This window comes from Alosa sapidissima, chromosome 1 (genome assembly GCF_018492685.1).
Source record: "Alosa sapidissima isolate fAloSap1 chromosome 1, fAloSap1.pri, whole genome shotgun sequence".
Taxonomy (NCBI): Eukaryota; Metazoa; Chordata; class Actinopteri; order Clupeiformes; family Clupeidae; genus Alosa; species Alosa sapidissima.
Window position 1 is genome coordinate 4815759 of NC_055957.1, and position 17758 is coordinate 4833516.

The 17758-nt window shown below is 45.8% G+C and overlaps 1 protein-coding gene across 1 annotated transcript in view; it reads left to right on the top strand.

Annotated features, from left to right (window-relative positions):
* Window positions 1-4599: 4599 nt before the first annotated feature.
* The window catches only part of grhl3 (grainyhead-like transcription factor 3), a 14359-nt gene continuing 1200 nt past the window's right edge, over window positions 4600-17758 (top strand). The window contains exons 1-15 of the mRNA XM_042088900.1: window positions 4600-4778; window positions 6786-6930; window positions 7294-7355; window positions 8106-8370; window positions 8573-8658; window positions 8790-8940; window positions 9921-10032; window positions 10318-10412; window positions 11545-11703; window positions 12547-12619; window positions 13373-13503; window positions 15519-15648; window positions 15774-15859; window positions 16032-16096; window positions 17722-17758. The exon at window positions 17722-17758 is cut by the window's right edge and continues 1200 nt beyond it. Coding sequence (XP_041944834.1) covers window positions 4762-4778; window positions 6786-6930; window positions 7294-7355; window positions 8106-8370; window positions 8573-8658; window positions 8790-8940; window positions 9921-10032; window positions 10318-10412; window positions 11545-11703; window positions 12547-12619; window positions 13373-13503; window positions 15519-15648; window positions 15774-15859; window positions 16032-16096; window positions 17722-17758 — 1614 coding nt within the window. The 5' untranslated portion in view covers window positions 4600-4761. The remainder of the gene's footprint in view (window positions 4779-6785; window positions 6931-7293; window positions 7356-8105; window positions 8371-8572; window positions 8659-8789; window positions 8941-9920; window positions 10033-10317; window positions 10413-11544; window positions 11704-12546; window positions 12620-13372; window positions 13504-15518; window positions 15649-15773; window positions 15860-16031; window positions 16097-17721) is intronic.

Genomic DNA, 17758 nt, shown 5'->3' on the forward strand with positions numbered 1-17758 from the left:
ACTTCAACGGAACTGCAGAAAACTTCAGTGCAAGCATGCACACGTGTTTGTGTTTTATGAGGAGGAGATACGTAGATACGACAGATAGATGAAACAGAGAGAGAGAGAGAGGGACAGAGAGAGAGAGAGAGAGAGAGAGAGAGAGGGAGAGAGAGAGAGGAAGGGAGAAAGAAATGGGAGATGATGTGGCAGAAAATGACAAAAAGAAAGAAAGTGTGCAGTTGTGCAGTTGTGATGTAACTCTTTCAAAGTAGCCTGACTGTAATTACACTTCATGTTAACTTTGACCTTTTATCTTTCAGAATACTACGCACCATGAAGATATCACTTAGAGATATGAAAACTGCCTAAAGAGAAATGTAGAAATACTTCAAATATGTAAATGGATTATCCTTATTCATCCTGATTCCATTAAGACACATAGCCAATCATTTCCTTATTCCTCAAATCATCTCTTCATGTCCTGTCACTCTAAACTGTCCTGGTAAAAAGCTCCCAAAAAACCATGAGCATACATGTACTTATAAACCATATATAATGTGTACTGTATATGCGTACTTATAAACCATGTATAATGTGTACTGTATATGCGTACTTATAAACCATGTATAATGTGTACTGTATATGTGTATAAACTATGTATAGTGTGCACTGTATATGTGTATAAACTATGTATAATGTGTACTGTATATGTGTACTTATAAACTATGTATAGTGTGTACTGTATATGTGTATAAACTATGTATAATGTGTACTTCATATGTGTATAAACTATGTTTATTATACGGCCCTTCACAATGCTAGTAGAACGCTCCATTGAATTTGACTTGAATGGGATTTACCAACGTTCTACGGTAAAATAAATTAATGTAATTACCGCTGCAAACACATAATTACCGCTGTCAATGGCAACGGGGTTTGTGCTGCTGATCATATCACTCCGCAAGTATTCCGGTCACTTCTTGCATGGGAAAGCAGACAGTTGATCAGCTGTGTTCTAAAGAATGTTTGAATCAAGTTCAGCGTGTGTTGCGAACTATTTGTTTCTCAGCAAATGCCACGACGAAACGGTAAAAAGTATAAAGTAAAAGTATAAAGAGACATATCGTGGAGTTTATTTTTTCATTTTGGCAAGTAGCCGTATAATAAGCGGGACAATGTATAGAACGCCGGTCATTATGGGAAAATAAGTCCCTTCAGGGCGAAACAAGACCCCTCCGCTGGCGCGTCGGGGTCCGGTTTGCCCTGTCGGGACTTATTTTCCCCATAATGATCGGCGTTCTATACATTATCCCTTACATAATGTGCATATATGTATAAACTATGTATAGTGTGCATATGTGTATAATCTATGTATAGTGTGCATATGTGTATAAACTATGTATAATGTGTATTTCATATGTGTATAAACTATGTATAATGTGCATATGTGTATAAACTATGTATAATGTGTACTTCATATGTGTATAAACTATGTATAATGTGCATATGTGTATAAACTATGTATAATGTGTACTTTATATGTGTATAAACTACGTATAATGTGTACTTCATATGTGTATAAACTATGTATAGTGTGCATATGTGTATAAACTATGTTTAATGTGTACTTCATATGTGTATAAACTATGTATACTGTATATGTGTATAATCTATGTATACAGTAGTGTGCATATGTGTATAAACTATGTATAATGTGTACTTCATATGTGTATAAACTATGTATAATGTGCATATGTGTATAAACTATTCATAGTGTGCATGCACTTATTAACTATACTGTGGATAACATGCACACCTTTGCACAGCTGATGAAATCTTCCTCTCATATGACTGCCAATCATTTAGTAATCTGCCCTCGGCCGTGGTGGGAGGGACGGCGGTTGGATTAAGGGCCTCTTGGCAGTAAGCGCTCTCTCCTTTCCCTCCAGACTCACATACACGTGTTTCCTCTAAATCATTTGCATAAGTCCGGAGCCGGAGGATGGGCTTTCTTCTACAGGCCCCTAGATACCCACCTGCCCCTCCTACCTGCCCCTCCCATAACTGTGGTTGACTGGCGACAGATGAATGAATAGGGCTCGGCTGGAGCTCCTCTCATTCACACACACACACACACACACACACACACACACACAGACAGACAGAGCTGCTGGGCTCAGGGCCAGAACGCATCCAGTCAGAACAGAGCCAGATCAGAACTATAACAGAGCCAGATCGATCACGGCCAGATCAGAGCCAGGTCAGGGCCAATTTTGGGCCAGATTCACACTTGAGTCTGTGGACAGCTTCATGTGTGGCTCAGGCTGTGTTGGTCTGTAAGCATGTATAGTAGGCTAAGTGCCTAATGACAGCAGCCCCTCCAGTGCAACTCCTCTAACCCTCTCTGGCACAAGTGTCCAGTGACCGCATCACACAGGACTCTAAGGAGAATCAGCTCTCTGAAGCACCTTAAGTTTTTTAATTATTTTTTTCCCCTCCGCTCTAAGATCTTTGGCTGTAACTAGCCGGCTAGAAGGTGATGCCGTTAATTAACAACCCACCGAACACAGTAAATCTGAATGATCTTATCATTCATCTTACCTTAATAACATTCGCTGAAATGATCCTGGTAGCAAGTAAAACATGTTATAGACATGAACTGAGCAATAGCCTTTTTTTTGTTAACGTTTTTGCCTAGCAAACCGCTCATGGTAGACTAACAAGACATCCACAAGAATTCTGTTAACATTAGCCTACCACTAACGTTATGTAAACCACACAATAACAATACGGCCTATTTGACAGAGTAAGCATATTAGCGGACAGTTGACAGCGTAAGCATATTATTAGCAATTTATGATCATATGATAATTTTTCGTTTTTTGTGAGAAAAACAAATTCCATTCCGAGGAAATTCCATTATAAAAAGGGTAAAAAATAGAAACAAGATTTTTGATCATTATTGGTTCTTATTTCTTAGAACAGGTGAAAGTGCTTGAAATTTAACAATTTTGTAACTTTGTGTGGGAATAGCAGGTGCAGAAAGACAACATTCCCACACACACACATAACACAGACACACACAGAGACGCACACACAGCAGGCCCAGTTACGAGGAGGACACAGTTAAGGTACATAGCACCTGCAATTATTACCCTCAGGCCCAGTACAAACGCCTCATGTGTAATAATTATGTGTGGGGGAGTGGACCGTGCCCAGTCATTGAAAATATATATATTTTAATGTTTTTCACAGAAAACGACCCAAGGCCAATGAGTTTGAGTTAGAAAAAATAATAAATAGCATAATCTTTCTTTTAGCAAATATAGAAAATGGGCCCCACAGACCTGAACACCTTACAAGGGTTAAAAATATGGTTACGGTAGAGAGTCCCTTAGTCTTAGGCTGCTAAGGTCTTTTGTGCAACAGTTTAGGGAATTTCTTACAAGATAAGGAAAAAAACTTAAATGCTTTAGGGACAATTTCAAGGAAACCTTAAGGGGCCCTTAAATCAGGTTTTATGGGAAAATCTTTACTAAAACTTAAGGTGCTTCCTGCAACTGGGCCCTGGTCTTTGCATGGCATAACATTTCCTTTATTTGATTCTGTCCCAATTGTGTAAAGATGTGACGGTTTGAAAATGGAGACAATATCAAAGAGTGTCAAAGCAGATAGTTTTTTTGTTAGGCTATTATAAAAATAGTTAAAACATCTATATAATAAGATATAGCTTGCATAAAAATGTGCATATTTTGCAAATATTTGATATCCTGAGAAACAGATTAGCTGTAATCTGGGAATAATTAAACACTTTTCTAGATTTCTTTTACTTACATACTTATAAGAAAAAAGGAAAACTGATACTTGCAGTAATATTAATTACTATATCTGAGTAGATTGTGTAAATTAAATTGGAAAACAAATCAACCCAAATCTAGGTTTGAGTTCACCTGAGAGCAGGTGAAACCTAGAGAATTAAGCAGAAGCGTAGACTTCTAAAGAACACATGAGAGGTGTCCACTTTAGTTACAAGGACCCCTCTCACCATTCCTTGAAGTGACCTCTCCAGCCAAATAAAAACATGAGATCATAGAGATGGCAGTCTACAGGTGAGGGTCTCTCTCTCTCTCTCTCTCTCTCTCTCTCTCTCTCTCTCTCTCTCTCTCTCTCTCTCTCTCTCTCTCACCCAAGCCCCCTATTGTACATGGGCATGGCTGGGACAGCAGTACTAAATGATACTGGATGCCATTAGCATGTTAAAGCTCCTGAGCTCTCTGGCTGGCCAGCAGTTTCTTCCCTCAGATGAGCTCCACTTCACGCCTCCGTGGGCCCCATCTCACCCTTTTATCTCATGTGCTAATTACACCATGAGCCCACAGCCCAGAACGGTCCTGCCAAACACCCCAACCCCCACCTCTCTCTCTCTCTCTCTCACACACACACACACACACACACACACACACACACGTACACGCCCCCTTTCACACATAGCAGCAGGTAGAGAGTGAAGGGCGGAGTCTGGAATGCACCTGTCCTATCTGACACCTGTCTCAGGGTTTCTGGCCAATCAGGGGCTGGGCCTGCCGGCAGAGAGATAAATCTGCGTGGAGTAGCGGTGCCAAGATCAAACCTCCGCACTCCTCTGCCGTGGCGAGACCTTACCTGCATCACCTGAGCTCAGACTGACAGACGCTCACCAACACACACACACACACGGACACACTAACCAGAGGAAAACACTTCTGAAGGAATTTATACCTGACCTCGCCAGGAGGAGAAATGACTAAAGAAAATGAGTAAGTTTTCATTTGTTTATTGGTTTATTTACTTGTTTATTTGTCATATCAGTGCTGAATGAGCTCCTGTTGCTGTTGAATGAGCTCATTAGTGAGTGGCAGATGGTTGTAAGTCGGTGTTGCGGAGGAGAGAGTGTGGCTTTCTAAAGAGGCTTTTGTTGGCATGGTGTGGTGGGAACTGTCTTGAATCCCAACATGTCTCATTGTGTTGCGGGTGGCTGAGTTTCGCTGCATTTGTGAGTCATCACTTGAGACGATGTGAACTGTAAAGCCCCCTCATCTCAACATGGCAGTCCAGCATTGTGCAACGGAACCCCCATCTAAAGGGATGTGTGGCTTGAGAAAACTGACACCTAGACACACACACACACACACACAGACTCCAGGCAAAGGGGATGATGAGGTGAGGACTGAACACACACACTTGTCAGAGGGGAGTGATGATAATGTCCTAGGGGGCCTGCACGCACAAAGGGATCAGCGAAATGGGAATCTGGCGTAAACGTGTTCGAGACACAGGTCACTTACAGCGAGGGGCTTTCAATTACATAACACAGACACCTAATATGGCCCCTAATGGCCCCGCGTCATCTCGTAAACGCAGAAACACTTGTGAAATGAAAATGGCTCCAAGATAGGGAAGCTAGGTCATACAGGTGTTTCACTTTGCACCCTTGTGCAGGATTGTCAAAATGTGTGTGTGAGTGTGTGTATGTCTGTGTGTGTGTGTGTGTGTGTGTGTGTATGTGTGTGTGTGTGTGTTCTTCATAGTCATGCATTTGCTCAGGTGTTTTAAGATTCTTGGAGGCTTTTGATTTTTCCTTCTGCCTGCTCAGCACATTTTATGTGTGTGTGTGTGTGTGTGTGTGTGTGTGTGTGTGTGTGTGTGTGTGTGTGTGTGTGGTCCACTGTGAGAGTGTAAACACTGTTGTGCTTGCTCCGTGGACATTAGGCTAATTTAACACCACTGGTGTGGAAATGGCCAAACAGTTCCCACTTTCGCCAGTGCATTGTTGTGTGTGTGGGGAAAGCGATCCCCTCCAAATCCCCACTAGTGTTTGCCATATTTGGGGCCAACCTGAAACTCGGCACCCTTCTCATTCATAGCAGGGGGGTCCTGACTCTGCTTTCCCAAGGGCCAGGAGTTTCCTTCCTCACCCCCCCCCCCCCCCCCCACACACATACACACACACACACAGCCTTTGCCCATAACTGATTTGTCGGGTTGTTTGTCGTTGTTTATTTATGCACAATTTGTAGCTCATGTGGGTTGTAATGCTCAGGGGTTTTGGCCAGCTGGCTTCTGAAATCTGGATCATATCTCGCCCTGATTTGGCGAGAGAGCCAAAGCCTCTTGATGACCGCTGCTGCTGGGAAGCGAAGAGCGGCTTTCTCAACAGAAACTCCTCCAGGGCGAGAGACTGCTCTCCGCCTGACTTGGAATTGGGAAATAAGAACTCTCATGAAGCCTCAAGGCCTAAGTCCTACATCCTTCACTGACTCTAATGACAAATACTTTAAACCCCGAAGGCCTTACTGCAAAAAGAAAACAAATACATTTTAGTTGTTTAATTGAGTTCAATTTGAGTTTATAATCCGATCCGTGTGTGTTGCTGGGTTGCATCATCTTTAACTGGTCTTGCTGGCTTAGTGATAATCTGTGTGTGTGCGTGTGTGTGTTTCTGGTGCCCGCTGCTATAGGACTTTGATGTCCCATTAACCGTGTAATAATCAGTGTGTGTGTGTGTGTGTGTTTCTGGTGCCCGCTGCTATAGGACTTTGATGTCCCATTAACCGTGTAATAATCAGTGTGTGTGTGTGTGTGTGTGTGTGTGTGTGTGTGTTTCTGGTGCCCGCTGCTATAGGACTTTGATGTCCCATTAACCGTGTAATAATCAGTGTGTGTGTGTGTGTGTTTCTGGTGCCCATTACTGTTGCACTCTGATGTCCCGTTAACCGTGTAATAATCAGTGTGTGTGTGTGTGTTTCTGGTGCCCGTCGCTATAGGACTTTGATGGTACTGCAGAACGAGAGCTTCAACTACTCCCGCTACACAGACAGCTACCTGATGGACTCGTGGGGCTACGCCGACGCAGACCTGAGCAAGACCAAAGAGGACCTGGCCTTCTCCTTCCTCTACGAGCAGTGCAAGGTGAGCAGTCGCGGCCCATGCAGCGGGGCCCTTAGCTAGTGTCTGTCTTGCTCTCCAGGTGAGAGAGAGAGGCCCTTAGCTAGTGTCTGTCTTGCACTCCAGGTGAGAGCGGGGCCCTTAGCTAGTGTCTGTCTTGCTCTCCAGGTGAGAGAGAGAGGCACAGTGTTGCGCATGCTGCTGTGGGATTGTAATATGCCCCGGCATGTTTTATTGTGCAACCTCCAGTTTGCAACAGTTTCGATGTAACAGGGGGGTCCTTGTTTTGTTATTCCTTTTCTCTGGATAATTAATCAGTGTTAATGTTGTTTTTAAGTTCAATCAATGTTGTTCTTAACGTGTATTTTGTTCTGCATTTTGTCCCAGCCTCCCAAGGAGCAGAGACTGACTGCATGCAGCAAAGGCAGCAGTTTCTACAAGCCAGAGAGGTATGGGCCCCTTCAGATCAGCTTTTGCATGTGTGTGTGTGTGTGTGTGTGTGTGTATGGGCCCCTTCAGATCAGCTTTTGCATTTGTGTGGAAACCACACGCATCACAGGAGAGAAACCGAAAATACTACTAGTGACATGCTACTGTGGAGATGGTAGAACAAGACAGCCTGAGTGTGTTTGTGTGTGTGTGTGTGTGTGTGTGTGTGTGTGTGTGTGTGTGCATGTAAAGGAAACCCTCTGATTTCCATCAGCAAACTTTAGCGCAGGTCTGAGTCAGCTGTGCCAGCAGAGCAGGGAGGAGTCAGGGATGGGTGGAGTAACAGGAGCCTTTTGTTAGGTGTGAAAAATGGACATCAGGCGGCCACAGCCCAGAGAGAAACTCAAATACGAGTGCGGGGGGGGGGGGGGGGTCAGGATTAGGAGGCAAACAGCATCCACCCAGAAGAGCAGAGGGGCCACTTTCTACGCTGAGATTTGGGTTTTGCCTTTTATTGACTACCGTATTGCCTCCCTTATTTACACTGACACTTGGACAGGCTTTTCTTGTTGGCGTACAGTCAATGTTTGAGCACTGAGGTTGAGTTGAGACACTGTGTGTGTGTGTGTGTGTGTGTGTGTGTGTGTGTGTGTGTGTGTGCTCAGTGGATGGCCAAGGATTAGTCCTTTAGCTGTGGTGGGGAAAGGTGTGGCGGTGTGTTTTAACATTGCCAATGTGTGTGTGTGTGTGTGTGTGTGTGTGTGTTTCAGGACCGTTGGTGCCTCCTCCCCTGAGCTCATCTCTCTAGAGAGTCCGGCCCAGATCATGAAGCTGCTGACCCACAACATTTCCGCCACCCAACCACAGGAAGTGCTGGACAGGAAGCTGTCCCCGCTGTGCCCCCCCAAGCAGACCTCCCCCGTCCCTCAGACCTATGTCCAGCCCACCGTCGCCGAGAGTTACGACAAGCAGGTCATCAACACCATCTTCGACAGCCTGCTGCAAGGGACATACCAAGAGGGCCCCACGGAAGCAGTGAGTAAACAACACAGTAAACAACACAGTAAACAACGACATAACAACACAACAACAGAACAACATAACAACAACATGCTCCTAGTGAAACACAAGGGAAAAGTGCAACATAGCCTGCTCCTAGTGAGTCCCTGTTTGCTGTCGCTGTTCCATCTGAAGTCCTTGTTTTAAAATGCCTCCTTCTGTGTTGCGTCCCAAACAGACGGCGTCCTACAGCGATCCCTTTGTGGGCCAGACCAGCCCTGGCTACTCTGAGTCCTACACCAACTCACCTCCAGAGAGATTCAGGTAACAGCTGCTCTAAACCACCCACCTTCAGCCCTAAACTCTCCCCTCCTGACTTAAACCCATGACTAATACTGCCAATCAAACAGAGTCCAGCTACTCTATCCGTAACTCAAGTGTCTTCTTGACCGTAGGAAAGATTTCCAGTTCGTCCTCGGGGCACCTCAGGCCTCGCAGCACAAGACTTCGGAGATGCCCATGGTGTACCTGAACAAGGGCCAGTTCTACCCCATCACCCTGATGGGAGTGGACAGCAGCGCTGGGCAGCCCATGGGCAGAGTCAAGGTGAGCAGGACCCTCTGAGTTCATATGCTGTTATATTCTGGCCTCTTGTCTGGTTGTGTCAGCGCAGTATAATGGATGACGGGTAGCAGATATGAATACGCACATTCAATGGTCAAAGTGGCGAAGTTGTAGCCATGATGTGGAGCAAAACGAAGTAGATGAATTGATATGCAACTGAAGTGCACATACAGTAAACAAATATGGAACTACTTCACACTTCAGCAAAATTCAACAGAATGTTTCACAATAGGAGAAGTAACCAACCTGTGGTGTAAGGCACCAGTAATGGATAGAGGATCCAGGGGTAGGTGTGTGTGTGTGTGTGTGTGTGGGGGGGGGCATGCTCAGGTGGGTCGGGGCCATACCCGTGCCGGGAGTGACATGCGCACACTGCCACCTGGGCTGGCTTCCAGGCCTGTGCGTGCCAAGCTGCATCCCCAACACGCAGCGCACCTGAGCCAGGGCAGGACTAAGGACAGGCGAGAAAGGATGGGCACAGGTGTGGCACCCAGAACTACACCAGCTGAGCAGGGACAGAGAGAGAGAATGAGAGAGAGGGAGAGAGAGAAAGAGAGAATGACAAGAGAGGGAGAGAGAGAAAGAGAGAATGAGAGTGAGGGAGAGAGAGAAAGAGAGAGAGAAAGAGAGAGAGAGGGAGAGAGAGAAAGAGAGAGAGAGAGGGAGAGAGAGAAAGAGAGAGAGAGAGGGAGAGAGAGAAAGAGAGAATGAGTAAGCACGCTGAAGCCGTCCCTGATAGTTGCTGACAGGGCTGACAGAGAAGGGAATTAGTGGTAGAATACAACACTGACAGGTGAATGGGAAAGGCCAAACTCAGACACCAAAAAGCACACAAACACAAGCTGACCTTTACTCAACAATCCACTGCCTCCCACTCCCTCTCTCCCTCCCTCCCTCTCCATCTCTCCCTCCCTCCCTCCCACTCCCTCTCTCCCTCCCTCCCTCTCCATCTCTCTATTCAGACGGTCATCATGGCAGTGTTCGAGAACGACAAGAGCCCAGAGGTGCAGCTGAAGTGCTGGAATCACTGGCACGCCAGGCAGCCGACGGTTAAGCAGAGGGTCATTGATATTGGTATGTGCATTACAAAATCACACACATACTGTACACACACACTCACACACAAACATCTGCTCAAGCATACGCAGTTATGTTACAGTTATGTTAGAGTTCAAAGGAATTTGACTCCACCTTTCAAAATTCCACCTTTCAAAAGTTTTTTTGCCTTAGTGGAAAATGTATTTAAAACGTACTCATTTATTTTCAAGGATGCCGGGAAGGATGTTAAGAGATTTTGGTCTGCTTCTTTTCTGTTAGTTGAATATGAGAATGACTTTTTTACTCTCTGTTGTGCGGCAGCTGACTACAAAGAAACTCTCAGTGGCATCAGCGATGTGGAGGAAGTGGCGTTCAACGCTCTGTCTTTCGTCTGGAACACTAACGAGGAGGCCAAGGTAGGATCACACACACGCACACATGCACACACACACACACACACACACACACACACACACCAACACACACACACACATACGAGCAAGCCCATGGACACACACACACACATATATACAATTGCTTCCCTGACAGATTCACCTGTTAGCATAGTGGGGTGCTAAAGTGAGTGTGTGTGTGTGTGTGTGTGTGTGTGTGTGTGTGTGTGTATCTGCTGGCAGTCAAAGGAATCTGAGGCATGTCTCAGGCTTCAGGCACCTGTCAGCACTATCATCAAGACAGAGAATATATGGGCAGACAAAGAGCTGGGAGGATAGAAAGAGAGAGAAAGAGAGAGAAAGAGAGAGAGAGAAAGAGAGAGAGAGAGCGGCAGGTCTGCTGTGTCCTGTGTGTGTATGGGGTTGGACAGCGCAACTGAGAACAGGTGGAGAGAATAAAAGAGAAGAGAAGAGAAGAGAAGAGAAGAGAAGAGAAGAGAGGAGAAGAGAGATGAGATCGCTTAGCTCCTCTAAACTGCCTGTTTGTTTAACTGACATTCAGTGGTTAGGTTGAGATAACCGTCCCTTTCTCATGAGGTCCTGACCCCTAAATATGTCTGACGAGGAGAGGATGACTGATTGGGGTTAAGAGATCCCAGCTGGCCAAAGGCCCATTTTGAGTGTTTATATGGCGTTCATTTGTCAAACGGGACTATGCGAAAAGTCAACAACATCTCTTTAGTTTATTTTTCTTTGCTCAATCATAATTCTGAAAATATTTTGGGCTTATCTTGTCAGCACTGTGAAGTTAAACAAACACCATCTTGGAGTCCTCGCCTGGCCACTTTTGTTTAATTGTTTTGATTTGTTTTGTTTAGTTTTATTTTTCTTTCCTGGTGGCATCTGGCATGTATCTGCCTGCGTTTGATATTTGTGGACACACCCCCATCTTTCAACAATATTATCAGACGTCATTAGCGATTCAGTAGGCACTGACCCACCCAGACAGGACACATTCACACCTGTCACGCCACCCGTCTCTGTTTGCCAGTTTATGGCATGATTATGAAGAATTAGCCATAATGTCGTCAATGCTAACAGATCCATAATAGCCATAATGTCATCAATGCTAACAGCTCCACTGGCCTCTCTGCAGGTGTTCATCGGGATCAACTCGCTGAGTACGGACTTCTCCGCTCAGAAGGGCGTGAAGGGCTTGCCACTCAACCTCCAGATTGACACCTATGACATCAGCACCGGCACCAACACACTCATCCACCGCGCCGCCTGCCAGATCAAAATCTTCTGCGATAAGGTGAGCAAAAATGTGAAAGAAGGACCACTGAAAAAACACGCAGTGGAAGAAAGAAAATAGCTGTGCTGTTTTTATGTCAGACATCTTTCCTATACACCTTCCACTCAGAACTTAAGACTCCCTGGAATAGTAATAGAGAGGCCAGTCAGCCTTTTATTTTTGACCTGTTCTTTGATCTATTCTTTGCCACATCCCTGAGTGACTACAGGTAGATGAATGCATTTCCTGTGTGATGCACACAGTTGTTGTAGTCTGTGTGTGTGTGTGTGTGTGTGTGTGTGTGTGTGTGGGAGAGTGTAAGTGCACCTACCCAAACTCAGACAGACCACTGATCCTATTGTCTAGCCCCATCTGATAAGCAGAGTCAGGCCCCTATGGTTCTATGTCCCTATCTTATCCTGTTGTCTTTAGTTGTCTTCTCCAGGGCTGGGGTGGCCTCTCCCTCTTTCTCTCTCTCTCTCTCTCTCTCTGGGCTATTAGCTGTTATAGCTGACATAGTCATTGGAGAATGCAGTGCAGAGCTTTACATGACACACACACACCAAACTGGTTTCTCGACAGGTGAACTGAGTGCACTGCGTGCCACGCTTGAAAAAACACCTTTAGGTTGGGACGGGAGTGTGTGTGTACGTGTGTGTGCATAGGTGGCAAATTAGTGGTTTGGCTGCTACATGAAGTGTCTCCTTCAGATCTAGCGATTAAGCTGCTGACTCTTTTTTTTTCTCTCCTGCGCAATCAGATTTGGGTGTTGAATGTTTTAAGACAAATACCTTTCAAACAATGCGTTAATCTTTTGTTTGTTTGTTTGTTGTTTGTTTGTTGTTGTTTTTCCCTGCGGTAAAGGGAGCGGAGAGGAAGATGCGAGATGAGGAGAGGAAGAGGAGCAAGAGAAGGCTGAAGAATGACTCCAGCAACGGTAAGATCTCCCACAATGCCACATACCTTCTCAAACCATCCCCTAAATGTACAGTCCTGAATTTCCCCTTGGGGATCAATAAAGTATCTATCTATCTATCTATCTAAATAGCCTCCCCTTGTTGTTAACCAGAGTAGGCCTAAATGCTCCAAGCCTTAGCTGAAGGTAGATTCCAATCTCATCGTATATCCACCTCTGTTCTCCATTCAGGCCTCATTACCATATTAACACTGACAACTCAGTCAAACCAGATGGGGTCTTTGAGCAGGGCATGAGTAGAGTAGTATTTGTTAGCCAGGAGTCAGTGCTAATCACGTTAGCAAAGCTGAGATGTTTATGTTGAAGGCTAGGCTAGGCCTGGTTGGCATAACACGTTTATTTGCAGTCCCAGCTCATCCTCAGTGTTTTCTCTGGTGTCTCAGAGTTCTTATATCTTAATCATTTCTCAATTCTCTCATAATTCCTCTGAAGTAAACAACGACTTCTATCACACACTTCTATCTGCTTCCCTGATATTTTAGCCTTCTAGTGAAGCACTTCCTGGTGCCTCAGTATTTGTGTGTTTCACATGTGATTTCGGCTTCTCTCCTCTGCTGGTTCTGGTATTTCAGTGTTTGTTTATGAAAAGCAAGACTTCTTTCATATGACAGTCGAGGTGCAGGCCTATTCTGTTCTGTTCCTGGTATGTCAGTGCTTTGCGTAGGCCTACAAGTACGTGTGTCTAATTCCTCATGTCGCTCTCTCCTCCGTTAGCCAAACAGGGCCATGTGAGCAGCTCCGTCGGAGCAGACAGCACCTGCCTCATGCCGCTGGACGATCATGTGACCCAGCCCGTGCTCTTCATCCCAGAGGTGCACTACAGCAACCTGCAGCGCTGCGGCATGGTAGGTCTTCACACACACGCTCTTCACACACACCGTCTTCACACACGCACACGGAAAAGAACTATGATATGATGTTCTGCAATCCTTTCCCAATCCTTTCCTACTATAGTGTTCCTATAGTACAGTCTTATACTTCTATAGTATGTCCCAAGTAGCCTAGCCTACTGTAATAACCTACTTCTATAGTATGTCCCAAGTAGCCTAGCCTACTATAATAGCCTACTTCTATAGTATGTCCCAAGTAGCCTAGCCTACTGTAATAACCTACTTCTATAGTATGTCCCAAGTAGCCTAGCCTACTATAATAGCCTACTTCTATAGTATGTCCCAAGTAGCCTAGCCTACTATAATAGCCTACTTCTATAGTATGTCCCAAGTAGCCTAGCCTACTATAATAGCCTACTTCTATAGTATGTCCCAAGTAGCCTAGCCTACTATAATAACCTACTTCTATAGTATGTCCCAGATGTTATAGTATTCCTTAGGATAGTAATTCATAAGATATATTATTCCCAAAATACTGTAGAATTCCTGTAGTTCTTTTTCTCTTCTCTGCACTGTTTGTCCCATCCTGCTCTCCGTTGTGTTGCCCTTTCCTCCTCATCCCCCCTCCTCCCTGTTTTTGCCTCCACTGGCACTTTCACTTCTGTCCCATGGGATCGTGGGATTTGCGGTTTACCTCAGGGTCTTGTCGAGTCATGTTCCTGACCGCAGTGCACAGGAGTTGGGAGAGGGAGAGAGAGAGTGTGAAAAAAAAAGGTGTGGGAAAAATATAGTGTGGGAAAAAATGTGGGCTGGGGAGAAAAGTGTCAGGGAACATCTCGTGGAGTGGGGTGGGATGGGATGAAGATGAGAGGGGCGGAGGAGTGCCGACCACTTCACCCGAAACGAGAACGAGACCAAACGAGACGAGACCAAACGAGACGAGACCAAACGCACGAAACTCCCAAACCCTCAAGTGGTAGCTGGCACTGTGACTGACAGGGGGATTAACCTGAGGGGGCTCTGTAAACACTCTCTCTCTCTCTCTCTCTCTCTCTCTCACACACACACACACACACACATGTGCAGAAAGACATATGCAGTCTCACACTCACACACACGCATGCCGTAATGCACACACACACACACACACACACACACATGCCGTAATACACACACACACACACTCACACATACACATACACACACACACACACACACACACACACACAAACACACACACACACACAGGCACACACACACACACACACACACACACACACACAGGCAAGAAGGGGCGGCAGAGGTGCTGTTCTGACAAGCCACTTTCCCACAGTCTCAGCTTTAAGGAGTAGGGGCGGGAGACCAGACAGTGTGTGTGTGTGTGTGTGCAGCTTTAAGGAGTGGGGACGGGAGACCAGACAATGTGTGTGTGTATGTGTGTACCTATAAGATAAGGTGTTCCGACACATCATAGGATTATCTGTCCTTGTTAAATGCGTGCATGCACAGATAGACACACACACACACACACACAAACGTCATGCCTCATCAAGGACAGAAATTCCCAATAGCAATAGAATACAAACACAGGTCTCTCGTACATGATGGACTGATTAACAAACCTTTTCCAAAATGTCATGTGACCACGAGATGGACAGTAAAAGTATCTCTGATCAGTCAGGCAGATTAGAGGCCCTGGCGTGAGGATATTATTTGGGGCAGAATGGCGTGAGGGTATTTGGTAAGACTGGTATAGGGGTATTATTTGGGGCAGATGAGCTGAATTGATAACACTCACCAGAGCTGAGAAGAGATGTGAGACAACTCACTCCCCATCCATGTGCCAATCCATCTCTCTCTCTCTCTCTCTCTTTCTCCATATCTCTCTCTTTCTCTCTCTACCATTAGTGTGTGTGTGTGACTTGTGTAAGGAACTAAGAGCATGAGTTGTAATCTTCTCTGTGTGTGTGTGCTCTGTGTCTGCATGAGTTGTAATCTTCTCTGTGTGTGTGTGTGCTCTGTGTCTGCAGGCCTCCTCGGTGGTGGTGGAGGATGGTGACTCCCGCGGAGTTCTGAAGAGGGTCAGCTGCTACCCTGAGGGGGGCGAGAGGACCAGCCCTCCCCCCAGCAAAGTGGCACGACGAGAGGAGTCCCAGAGAGGTACGGGGGGGCAGCAAAGACACCTCACACTCCACCCAGGAACCTGTATATGTTCTCCACAGCGTGCAGTTGTTGCTGCCCTGTAATGTACTTATTTGGACGTGTTTTTGTGTGTCTTGGTGCAGTTCTGCTGTACGTGAGGAAGGAGACAGAGGAGGTGTTTGATGCCCTCATGCTGAACAGCCCCACGTTGAAAGGCCTGCGAGAAGCCGTAAGTCTTTTCATAAACTTCCTCTCTCTCTCTCTTTCTTCTCTCTCTCTCTCTCTTGTTGTTCCTCTTCCATCTTGACTTGACACATGTGTGATGCTCCAGAGAGTGCCTGCGTCTGAAGGACTTCCCCTCTTGTGTCTAAAGTTCATCCTGTCTTTATCTCTGTTCTCAGATTTCAGAAAAGTATGGTGTGCAAGAGGACACCATTGGGAAAATCTTCAAGAAATGCAAAAGAGGGTGAGTAGCATCTCCTTTAACGCATCTCTATCTCTGGGGTTCTAAAGAAAAGGTTCTATATCCATCAGGTTCTACTAGGATAGAACATTAAGAACACTCTGAACTTTAGTTCCAGAGAAAGAGAAAGGTGTTCTAATCTGTCTCTTATAGAGAACATGTTCTTCTTGGCACTGGAAGAATACACCTGACTTCCTTACTCTAAATGTGGTGTCTGAGAAGTCAGCTCAAGAAAAGCGGTTGGACCGGATGGGTAGCTAGCTATAACCTTTGGAATGTCATAATTGCAGTTCCTCCTAAAGAGAAAGACGAGTTAGATTGAAGACAAGAGGCAATGGAAACACTGTTTGAGTCACCATATTGTTTTAGCTACTCCTCCTGAGCTGGTGGTGGTGTGAGGGCAGGTGGAGAGGAACCCTTGTGGCATATTTACTAATGCCAAAGAGATGAGAGATCTACATCTCCTAGACACGGACGTGTCGCTCCAGACTTTAATATCTGGTGGTGCAAGTTTAGATGATTGACGATACCGGTGCAAATCTTGGCTGCTGTTGCGCGGCCCAAACCGAAGCGATGCTCAGATAGTGTGGGGGCGCTCGAGCAGGAGACACAAGACGCAGCGGAGCCTAAATGGTCAACAGCTCCACTCAGTCACGGAAAAAAGTGCACACCCTCGTTGCGCCTCACCGTTGGCTTGGAAACAAGGCCTCTGAACTGCGTAGAGCACCGCCCTTGTCACGATGAGTGAGTTTTTATCAATGTGCCCAGAGGTCTAGAGCTCCTAGACAAACCCTGGTGAGGGGTGGATACGGACAGGACAGGTTCGGTGGCATTTCTGTCTCTCCCACAACCACCCCCCGGGGCACGTAGAGCTGGGAGCAGCGCCAAAGGAACATTGCACGATGAGAATAATATTTCTGACCTGATTTGTGCATGATTGACTAGATATAATCTAGAACTATCGTGAGTTCTTTATGGATTGTTTCAAATAGTAGAGGTTCTACACAGAGTCGGGTAGAAGGAGAATAGACCAGAAGACAGTTGGGACTGTCGTGGTCGAGATATCGTTGACAGATCTTCACCAGGTTTAGTCCCGTTGAGGAGCAGACTTAGTAGACTTGGTGAATCTGGTGATCTGTATGGCTTTTACGCTTAGGAAGGGTGGCCTGCTCTTGCTGTAGTGAGAGTGTGTGCATGTGTGTGTGTGTGTGTGTGTGTGTGTGGAGAGAGTCGAGGCAGGATTCCTCCCTCTCAGTTAGCTGCAGCGGGAGAGGTAAATAGATGACATTCACTGCAGAATGACAAATGAATCTCCTCCATCCCTTGAGTATGAATCAGGAGGTTTAGCTTTGTTTGCCTTGTGCATCATACCTCATCACGGGCACTGAGGAGCTGTCAGGCCCCCTCTGAGCTGAGCACAGCTAGAGTCTGCTCCTTGAGTGACCAGAGAAGCATAATGAGCCCAGTGACATGAAAGTGCCTCCTGAGATCCTTCTGGAGAGCTCTTTATCTGTGAGATTTACCAACATGCTCTGAGACTCTGTTTCATGACCCTAATGTGTTGTCTCTGAGACTCTGTTTCATGACCCTAATGTGTTGTCTCTCTCACGTTCTTTTCATCTGTGTAGAATCTTTGTCAACATGGACGACAACATCATCGAACAC